Source organism: Gymnoscopelus braueri (genome assembly GCF_963280865.1).
Source record: "Gymnoscopelus braueri genome assembly, chromosome: 11".
Classification (NCBI taxonomy): domain Eukaryota; kingdom Metazoa; phylum Chordata; class Actinopteri; order Myctophiformes; family Myctophidae; genus Gymnoscopelus; species Gymnoscopelus braueri.
In genome coordinates, this window is record NC_137613.1 from 36,602,910 (window position 1) to 36,613,313 (window position 10,404).

General features: G+C 44.9%; 1 protein-coding gene across 3 annotated transcripts; it reads right to left on the reverse strand.

The window, feature by feature from the left end:
• Positions 1 to 356: 356 nt before the first annotated feature.
• On the reverse strand, positions 357 to 9,926 carry LOC308095115 (polypeptide N-acetylgalactosaminyltransferase 15-like). 3 transcript variants are annotated; one of them, XM_080442057.1, is made up of 11 exons: positions 7,653 to 7,993; positions 6,586 to 7,603; positions 5,835 to 6,001; positions 4,991 to 5,195; positions 3,349 to 3,516; positions 2,816 to 2,933; positions 1,819 to 2,013; positions 1,586 to 1,717; positions 1,257 to 1,358; positions 868 to 1,011; positions 357 to 662 (listed from the first exon to the last, which is right to left on the reverse strand). In XM_080442057.1, exons 2-11 carry the CDS (start codon positions 7,155 to 7,157, stop codon positions 462 to 464), a joined length of 2,004 nt encoding a protein of 667 aa, XP_080298183.1. In that variant the 5' UTR covers positions 7,158 to 7,603; positions 7,653 to 7,993; the 3' UTR covers positions 357 to 461. The 3 variants fall into 3 exon arrangements, with proteins under 3 accessions (XP_080298183.1, XP_080298182.1, XP_080298184.1); XM_080442056.1 differs by having other exon boundaries at positions 6,586 to 7,561; positions 7,604 to 7,993; XM_080442058.1 differs by lacking the exons at positions 6,586 to 7,603; positions 7,653 to 7,993 and adding an exon at positions 9,837 to 9,926.
• Positions 9,927 to 10,404: the final 478 nt, after the last annotated feature.

Consider the following 10,404-nt stretch of genomic DNA (forward strand, 5'->3'; position numbering starts at 1 on the left):
GCAGAAGTTAATTTAAATATATATATACATCAGAGGGTTAGGGTGATTCTGTTTTAAACATACATATTATTTTCCATGCAACTTAATGCAAGATTACATGATGTGGTGGTGGTGGTGGGTCTCTAAATTGGATGATTACGAAATTGTCATGGCTTCCCGATTGTTGTGCCATAATTCTATATCTATAATAATAATACAAGACATAAGCACATAGTATGTTTTATTCCGTTTTTATTCAACCGTCCATCATTTATTAACATCCCACTCACACACTGAAGCTGTATTTGCAATCCTTAAAACAGGAACAACAAGAATTATATAGTGGCTATAATTGGAGGATGACAAAATATATATTGTATACACAGTCTCATCATGGGGATATGTCTCTATATATTTTGCCCACAAAATATGTGCCTTGGATTCCATGTCTGACAAGTCCACCATTTCCCTCTGTGCTTTCATTAAGCACCCTTGGGAGCCACTAGCTGCTCGAAGTGCCACTGTTGTCGGGAGTGATGGCTGCAGGACCGTAGGAAGAGGCCTGTCTCCGTCTTGGTGCTGTTACCTCCCCTACCCTGGCCTCTCTCACCCTGTGGAGCCCCTTCCTTCTTCACAGCCTCCAGACACAACTGGGACTGTAGATGCACTAGCTGTCCACTCAGCTGGAAGGAGGGGGGAAAAAAGAACATTTAGGCAAACATCTACCATTTCTGTCAGCAAAAGTTTTGAGTTACACCACACATGAATCTGCTTCGCCCAAATAATCTGCAGAATTTCACTCTAAGAATGATGCTTTGGGTTATGTACACCATAGGGATAGAAGTGAGTCTGTCCAAGGTTATATCATAAACCTCGACCCAGGCTGACCTTTATGACCGTCCATTGGAGTGTGCTGATGTTTGGCTGCGGGGTAGTGCACGGGGACAGGACCACCCTGTCTCCTCTGGCGTTGAAACACAGGATACCGGCAGGACCCCATCTCACCTCTCCCAAGGAGTTCAGCTCACAGTGCTGCAACACGATGAAAGAGATACATTTTTGGGGTCTCCATTCTCGGATTCTTAACGCGGACCGTGACTCTTGATTTCATATAATGTAAAATAGGTTTTTACCGCCTATTAATGTGTAGAGACATATGTTTTCCATTTTTATTCCTTTTATGCATGATTTGATTTAAAAATACATTGCGTCAAATCTTAAGCACGCTTTTATGTGAGTGCTATTTTGTCATCATCTTTGTCATGATCAATGGTTACCTGGTTGCCAGTGCCGCTGCAGGGAGCTATGTTCATGCTTCCCCCCTGCAGACCTTGTCCTCGAGGGTAGTCTGCACAGTAGCTGGTGCCAACGTTGTAGAGCTGCAAACATGCGAGCATGTTAGACGATACAGCTACTCCTGTCTACTATAGAACTATATGTGTGCAGTCTTTAGCCCATGTGTGTGTGTGTGTGTGTGTGTGTGTGTGTGTGTGTGTGTGTGTGTGTGTGTGTGTGTGTGTGTGTGTGTGTGTGTGTGTGTGTGTGTGTGTGTGTGTGTGTGTGTGTGTGTGCGCGAGCGCATGTGTGTGTGTGCGTGTATACGTACCTCTCCTGACAGTGCAGTTCTGTCCTGGGGTATGTAGAGTTCTGGGTAGACGGTAGTCAGGAACCAGTGGAAGGTACGACAGCCCAGCCTTCTCTTCAGTCTCACACGCTCTGTGATATTGGGGCTCTCGGACTGCTCAGGGACATAAAAAATTCACTGTAGATCTCCCTATATGTGTACACATGTATGCGTGGTGCGTGTACGCGCACAAAGAGACACACACAAACACACACCTGCCTAATGAAGTGAGCCAGCGTGTCTCTCCTATAGTAGATCTTGCTGTAGGCGTCCATCCAGGTGTCTGCGATGCGGATCCTGTTCTTTTGAAGCAGCTCCTGGTCGGCCAGGGGGATAGGCAGGTGATGGTGGTGCAGGTGGGCCACCCGTGAGCAGGGTACCACCTCCATAGAGCCCCCACACAACCACACCTAGGATTATATCAAAGGCCAAGACAAGATTATGTGAGCTTATTATACTGTACTACACAGCTAAATGAACACTGAGGATTTTTACTAAGAACCGTGTTCCTCTCCCTTATTGTAAAGCACTTTAAAACAATACTTTGAAAGCACTTTGAGTATATTTGTATTAAATGGTAAATGGTGCATTTATATAGAGCCTTTATCCGAAGCTCTTTACAATGTGCATTACATTCACACACGGACAGCGGAGGAAACCATGCAAAGCACCAACCTGCTCATCAGGAGCAGTTAGAGGTTAAAATGTCCTGCTCAAGGACACTTTGACACTACTGTAAACCTGTCTGTCTGCCTGTCTATCTGTCTGTGTCCCTTTTATGCCCATGTATGGAGATCCCTTATGTCCCTTATGACGTCATAGTACTGACATCATAGGCTGGCCTCCAAGTACTATGATAACAGGTACTGCTGTAAGTACCCTGACAATGGGTACTCTGAGAGCAGGCACAACGGGTATTGCATAACTGGGTAGGGCATGCATTCTCAACTTGCATCATCCCCTACAGTACATAATGTAGAGTTGTGTTATTATTTGATATCCAAATAATAATCATTATTATTATTATATCGTAGGGTGGCCGGCCAATGTGACCAGCGATATGTTTATTTAACGGTCTATTAAGATTTGAATCGATCAATGACGACATATTCTGACAGAGATATACATAAGTCACAAAATGGGAAACGACAATTGCAGTGTGAAAAAAAGTGTGTCATTTTAGCAGTAAAATACATGGCAGCTTTCCTTTACCCTGATTGACAGTTCTATCTGCTCCGCCCCCCGTAGCAGCATGCCCGGGTCATAGGCTCCCACACTTTGGAAGAAATGCTTGTCAATGACCAGGACTCCACCTCCTAAGGCCGGACTCCTATCAGAATGAGATTCAAATTCAGAATCAGTTTGTTTGTCAAGAACAAAACGTGTGAAGGAATTTGTCACAGAGTCCTACCAGGGATAGCATAGGGACTCAAATTCCTTACTCAAGTAAAAGAGAAAATAATGATTATGAATATTATTTAAATTAAAAGAATGGATAGACAGATAAGCAGACAGACAGATCTATATAAATTCCCACAAATAACTGTTTTATCAAAGAAATCCTCACGTACAGTACAAATACTTCAAATATTATACTCAAGTGCAATAACATGGTTATTGTTCTTTATTACTTCCCACCTCCGGGAACAATTTACAAGGTATCACATTGCATATACTGAACTGTAACATAATTGGTACAAGGAAAACAGGTGAACTCAGATCAGTTTTAAATAGCTTTCTCTCACCGGACGGGTTTGATAACCGAGTCTTGGTCTGTGTTTTGAGGCTGAGGGAGTGATTCCCAGCGGAAGTCCAGTCTCCAGTCAAACACTCCTCTGACTGGCCACTGGGTTAGATTGTACTGGAAGGTCTGCCAGTCTATCACATCAATAACAGGGGAAACCACACGGGTCCTAGACAGAGTCACGACAGAGAAGCATTCACTGGCACATTTTAGGCAAAGGGGGAAAGGGAGTATTTACCGGTCCCCGGGGGACGGGGAAATTACTTTTCCTGCACTCAGCCAGCATACAGTATGGCATCTAAGGTGACTCAGATGATGTTTGGGTTTAAGTGTCTTTCTCAGTGACACTTCGTCATGTAGACCGAGGGTTGAACTGGTGACCTTCTGATTCCCAGGCGGCCTCTCTCAACCATCCACGGCCGACCAATTTAATTTGTTATCCAGCTCATTATGGCTTTCTCCATGCTTCCTGAATTTTCTACCATCAAAGCTGATTGATATCTGTGTTTCCGTGACTCAGAAAAAGATTATGCTGGATGCGTTCATCACTCTCTCCGGGTTCGGGTTTAGACAGCTTGTGTTTTATACAGCAGCCAAGTTCAACATAAACACACTTTCCTTTGTTGTGGTCTGTTTTAATTTACAGACAGATGCGATTTATTTATGCTTGTCTTTTCCTTTCTTTTCACAAGAATGACTTTGTGGTATGATGGCAAGAAAGAAAGGAAGGAATGAAGAGGTTAAACGAGAAAAGAAAAAGAGACAAAGGGTCAAAAATGTGTCTGTTGAGTGGTTGCAGACTTCAAGCCTAATTACCTAATTAGAGCCACTCCACAGGCAGTCTGAGAGCCAAATCAGGTGAGCTGAGGCATAAGTTCACGCACTCATCTCCCACCTCACTAATGAATACACACACATTCTGAACCCCAGTCTCCCCTCTCGCTGTCTACTGTTACAGTAAGTGTACAAGAATTTGATGAGGATGTCTGTTAAGTTCATGTTTGTAAAGTTAAAGCGATATATTCTATCATCTTGTTGAGAGAGTTGGATGAGGTAGAACCCAGGTAGAACCCAACCTCTCAATGGCTCATAGTTAAACTAACACAGGATTATCTTCAGAAAAAAAGAAAGGGTCTGCGTGCTCCGAAGTTCAAAAAAGCATAGCGAAGGTGCTCTTTGGTAGGGGACTGAAAATATGCAACAAAGGAAAAAAAACACGGCACTCTTCTGGTGAATAAAGTTAAAAAGCCTTTATTGATGTGGCTATTTCATAATGGATTTGTTAAAAACTGGGATAACCCACGCATAGTTATGAATAGTTATGAAAATACCACACATAGTTATGAATACCCTGTAGAAGGCTGTGGGGGCAGCTACATATTCATAACTATTCATAACTAAGCGTGGGTTATCCCAGGTTTTTAACAAATTCCATTATGAAATAGCCACATCAATAAAGGCTTTTTAACTTTTTTCACCATCCTGTAACACAGGATTATTACTGGGCTGTGGCTCAATATACATACATGTGCTTTACGTGTTTGCTGGTTTTGGCATCTGTTTTGTCAATATTCAGGACTGCTCAGACACCTTTTAACAGCTATGTAACATCACAAACAACGCACGGCTACTGCATATTGTACCTGTCCTGTGCCACTCTCTCCAGCAGGGGCTCCAGCCAGCCTCTGTGGCACTCACAGTGTGAGTCCATGAATACCAGCACCTCACCCGCAGCCCTGGCAGCACCCAGCGAACGACACCCACCAATGCCCAGGCGCCTGGTGCTGCGAATCAAGCGCACCCCGTCCAGATGAGCTACATATTCACTCAGTACACTCTTCAGGTGACCTGGGAAGCACGGGGACAGAGACAGACAGAGCAAAGGACAGGTGTTCAGCTAAGAAATCTAGTGCAGTGGATCTCAACCTGTGACGAGTCCCCAAATGATTTTGGGGGGTCCCCAGATGATTTTCTTAATGTGCAACATTATTTTCTCACTCAACAGTAAACAAACTTAACATACAGTAGGCTATAAGTGTATACGGGTATCTGCACATTATTTAGCACTTTTAATACTTCTAAAATGAAAAAAAAAAAAAAAAAAATACTGTGTCAAAGGTAAGAGTCAAATACAATTTCAACTCCTACAATTCTTGTCAGGGTGGGGGTCCCCAGTTCAAAATAAATATGACTATTTTGGGGGGTTGCGGCCTGAAAATGTTGAGAACCACTCTAGTGGCAATAGATGGATAATAGATGGATGGATGAATGGATGGGTCAGGTGGACGGATGGATGATGGATGGGTCAAGCGGATGGATGGATGATGGATGACAGACAGACAGACAGACAGACAGACAGACAGACAGACAGACAGGCACACTGTCACACACACACACACACACACACACACACACACACACACACACACACACACACATTGGTAGACAAACTCACTTGAAAACAAATTGAACGAAAACATAACTCACCATGCTGGCTGAGGTCGTCCACTAGCAGGACCTCATGCAGGTACCGCTTGGGCACGGTCTCCAGCACGCTGTGCACGGTGCGCAGCAGCGTGGACCAAGCCTCGTCGTGGAAACAGATGACGATGCTGGCAGAGGGGAGCGCCTCGCTGTATTGCTCTCCCAAACACCTGTAAGTGTAGTTGAGCATTTGAAAGAATAAGCTGCAAATTGTACAAAGGGAGTAACCTGTGTTTACAATGGTAACAGGATAGGAAGGTGGGCACTAGGGACATCTGGGCACCTCGATGTAAAATGACTATTTTGTCCAAAATGTTAAAACATAAAATATTTGAAAAATGGTTTTAAGTAAAGTAAAGTATACATGATTAGAACATGCTTAAACATTCGACAATTAAGGTCTAATATTTCTGCAATTGCTACAAAACCCATATAGGCTATCCAGTCATTTTTGGGCATAAACAAGAAGTTGAAGGATAAAATTAAGTCTGATAATGATGTAGCCTATAGTCCATGTTCACATCATGTTTCATGTAGCTTACATTACTTAAGACCATTTTTTCCCCCAAATATTACATTCTTTAACATTTTGGACAAAATAGCCAATTTTACATCGAGGTGCCCAGATGTCTCTATAGTGCCCACCTATCCTGTATCCTTTACAATTAAATGCAATGTTGGGTGTGCAACTTCTGTGTTTATTGCGCCGTCTTTCGTCGTGCGCCCTTGGCCATTCATTGCACCGGTCACTTACGCAGGATTTCGCGCTTCAGGCAGTCTGCGGTGCAACGAGATCCGCTCGCTAATCACCTCATTGAACCCGTATTTCTGAACCGCAGCCAGCTCCATGTCCTTCTCCAACCCTTCCAGCTTTAGCCGAACCGCCTCCCCCACCATAGCACCGTGCGTCAACGGTGTTGGAGCGCTCGTGTCCTTATTTGGCCCCGGCATAAGCATCTTGTAACTCCCCTTCCTCTGCGCTGGGACCGGCGGGTTCTTGCTGGCCTGCAGTGCCGACGGCACGAATAAAAGTTGGTCCTCTTGGAGGGAAGTGAGGGGCGAGAGACCCATGCGAGCCTTCGATGCCGGATCCCGAGAGTCCACGATGACCTCGAGGTCCGGTGGTTCAGGTATTCCTTGGTGTGGGCGGCGGGGAGGGTTCGGGGCTCTCTGGTGATGATGATGATGATGGTTCTGGTGGTCCCGGAAGACGAGGTCGGAGGAGAGTCCGAGGGCAGCCACGGCGATAGCGAGTAACAGCAGCCAGAGGCAGCAGCACATCATCCGTCGCCGGGGAGCTCGTACTCTGCTGCCCCACAGCCTCATACTGGGAGGAATGGAGTGAGGAGAGGGGAGGATTCTCAGAGCACTCAGGAGAAGTTAGTGGGGCACCATACTCTGGTCCACATGCTGAGATGATGATGACCTGTCCCTTTCTTTGACATCGACCGCATTGTGAAGAGATTATCCTAAAACTGTGGATTTAGCCTCACAACCCAACCCAAGCGTCCATTAACCGTTTGAAGGAATACCAAAACGCTCGCCCCAAAACACAGTCGCCCCGGGGCAAATCCGGCGACCTCGGAACGGTCGCCACCTGATATTCCTAAACGTCACCTCAGTAAACTGTGCCTAAACCTACCTTATTCCTAAACGTAACCTCAGTAAACTTTGCCTAAACCTACCTTATTCCTATAAACGTAAGCTCAGTAAACTATGCCTAAACAGACCTTATTCCAAAACGTAACCCCATAAACTATGCCTAAACCGACCTTATTCCTAAACGTAACCTCAGTAAACTATGACTAAAGTTAAACCTACCTTATTCCTAAACTTAAACTCAGTAAAACTATGCCTAACCTAATCCTAAACTTATTTCTAACCTTATCCTCAGTAAAACAAAGAACCGCTGGGGGCGAGCGTGTTTTGGGGCGAGTCTTCTGGTTACCGTTTGAGGAGCATCCGTAATGCGTCGAACTAGTGAGAAGTGATAGAAGCTGTAGTTTGGACTGAAGACACCCTCATCTTTGGTGTTAATGACAGAGGTGCACCAGGTCTCTCATCCGGAGCGCCTCGCAGTCCTAAAGCCCAAGTTTGAACCGATAAATAATGGACTTTATTACTTTACTTTAGATGCAGCACCTGATGTCCAGCAACAAGTTCCTGACTTCATTCTGCTAAATTCCTGTTCTTAAAAAAGTAGCCTTCCCTTGAGTAGACTGACTCAGATTGATATCTGACCGAGCATCATTTAAGCTACATTTTATTTCTAAGGGGGGGAACGTCTCAGCGGGCCAATAGAACGCAGAACGGCCCGTTTAGTTTATTTGTATGAGTTGATCTCTGCTGGCGCGTCATCTCCAAGATGCTCTCAGCGGCCAGCTGGCGGCGGGCCTCAACGGTCCCATGACCGTCTGTTTGTGCAGCTGAAAGCCTCGGTGTTACACATATATTTGTAACCTATTAAATTCCGTGACTCCAGGGGTCGCTGTTTCGACCAAAAAGGAGAACTATAATCGCTTTCACCACTTATAATAACCTGATATGCTACATACATTGCTACAATAATAATAAACAAATCCAATACCAGGAACGTTTTCTTTGCAGGTGACATGTAGCTAATTAACTTACTGACCTCATGCTTGATTTAGTGAAACTGGCCAATGGGCATCGATCCTGGCTCTCGGCAATGACTTTAATTTGACAGAATGTCGAACAGCGACACGCGGAGTCACAGAATTAGATAGTTCGTACATTTCGGTGTAACATCAGCGGCCGCAGCAGCCACGACCTCCCCTGTTTTCATAGCGAGAGTTGGCAGCCTCCGCTGTTGTTTTCCTCTGAATGGAGACAGGCAGGGAACTGGACTCCAAGCAGCAGAGCTCTCTGTCCTGGTCGTTTGGACAAGAAAAAAAAACCTAGGTTAGCATAGCGCTATTTCCATCGAGTTTGGGGGAAATTAAATGCCAATATGGGTCAGCGGGATCTGTTGTAATGACTTGGGGTCATTGTTGACTTAAGCTGTGAAAGGCCATTGCTGGCTACCACCACCGCCTGCTACTTTTGGCAGCACTGCCTGGCTTTGAAGCCAATTTGGCTGCATTCATTGAGAGACCAATTCCCCCTGTGTTTGTGGTGTCTGTGATTACCTTGAATGAGGAGGTGGGGTTAGGCCGGGGCTCCCCTTTGTGTGTGTGTGTGTGTGTGTGTGTGTGCGCGCGCGCGCGTGCGTGTCTTTGCACGAGATGACAGGGCAGATCAAACAGTGGCTTTTGATGGCACTGATTACAGTATACAGGGGGCGGAGACACCTGGAGAGAGATAGAGAGAGAAGTTGAAAGACTAGAGAAGAGCATGAAGACAGGAAGGGTGTGTGTGAGAGAAATAGTAATAGATATGGGAAAGATGTAAGTCTTTCACTGACACAAATGAATTATACATTATACAGTATTTGTACATATCTGTCAGAAGGAGGGGGCAGAGACATACAGAATAATACAATCAATAATCAATGCAATCATACAATTTCAATATATTAGAAAACTAAAATAGCGGCCCGGGCAGCTGGCGTAGCCGTCTGGGCACCTAGGTTGGTAATCCGCGTATCGCAGGTTCGAGTCCCGATCCCGGTGACCTTTGCTACGTGTCACCCCCCCATCTCTCCCCATTTCATGTCAGTCTACTGTATAGTATATACCTATCAATAAAGGCAGAAAAGACCCCAAAAATATATTTAAAAAGAAAAAGAAAACTAAAATGGCAAAAAAACAACAACAACGTGGGTACTCTAAATGGAACCTGTTACAACTCAGAGAAAAGTCATAAAGAAGATTAGTAAGAAGTGGAAAAAGGATGGCATGGATGGCGTGAACAAAAACAAAACAACAACAGAGCGGCACAAGAAGCCTTAGCACGAGGGAACACACACGCACCCCCATCCCTCCCACTACCACAAAAACATACTCTAAAACAATACACATATACACTTAAGAGAAACACACAGACCTTGTGGGAATGTTTTCAGGGCACAGGTTTGAGGACGAGAAGTTGGCCAACATGTATTTCCAGTACTGCAGTGCACAGTGAGCACTCCCATATGCCCTGTCCTCTGGCCAAAACACATTGAATTGAAATTTCCACTGCCAGCACATTTCCAGACTACCACACACACACACACACACACACACACACACACACACACACACACACACACACACTCACAGTCCGGGGTCCAGGCCAACACACATATTCTGTACGCACACACTCACACAATTACAGCAGGTCCATGGTGCAGTCCCACGCATCCTCAGGAATGTGCCTGCATTCCTCACTCTTCTAGAGGCCAACGCTGGAAATAAGAAAGCAGAACAAGTACTTCCATGCATGCATCCTGCACTCACATACATATACACATACATATACTATACATATAAATAATAACACACTATAGGCACGCACACACAAACACAAATATGCACACATGTAGAGGCAGATGCACTTACACACAGTTACCTACTGTATACAGGCAGGTACTGTACACATGCGTACATATATGCATACAATATGAAAGCAC

Excerpts from the sequence above, each read along its gene's own strand:
- LOC308095115 (XM_080442057.1), bottom strand. The coding sequence starts at position 7,157 with ATGAGGCTGTGGGGCAGCAGAGTACGAGCTCCCCGGCGACGGATGATG. Across the intron at positions 6,002-6,585 it reads CCTGAAGCGCGAAATCCTGC|GTGTTTGGGAGAGCAATACA; the intron begins GTAAGTGACCGG and ends CTACACTTACAG. Across the intron at positions 663-867 it reads TCCAATGGACGGTCATAAAG|CTGAGTGGACAGCTAGTGCA; the intron begins GTCAGCCTGGGT and ends CCCTCCTTCCAG.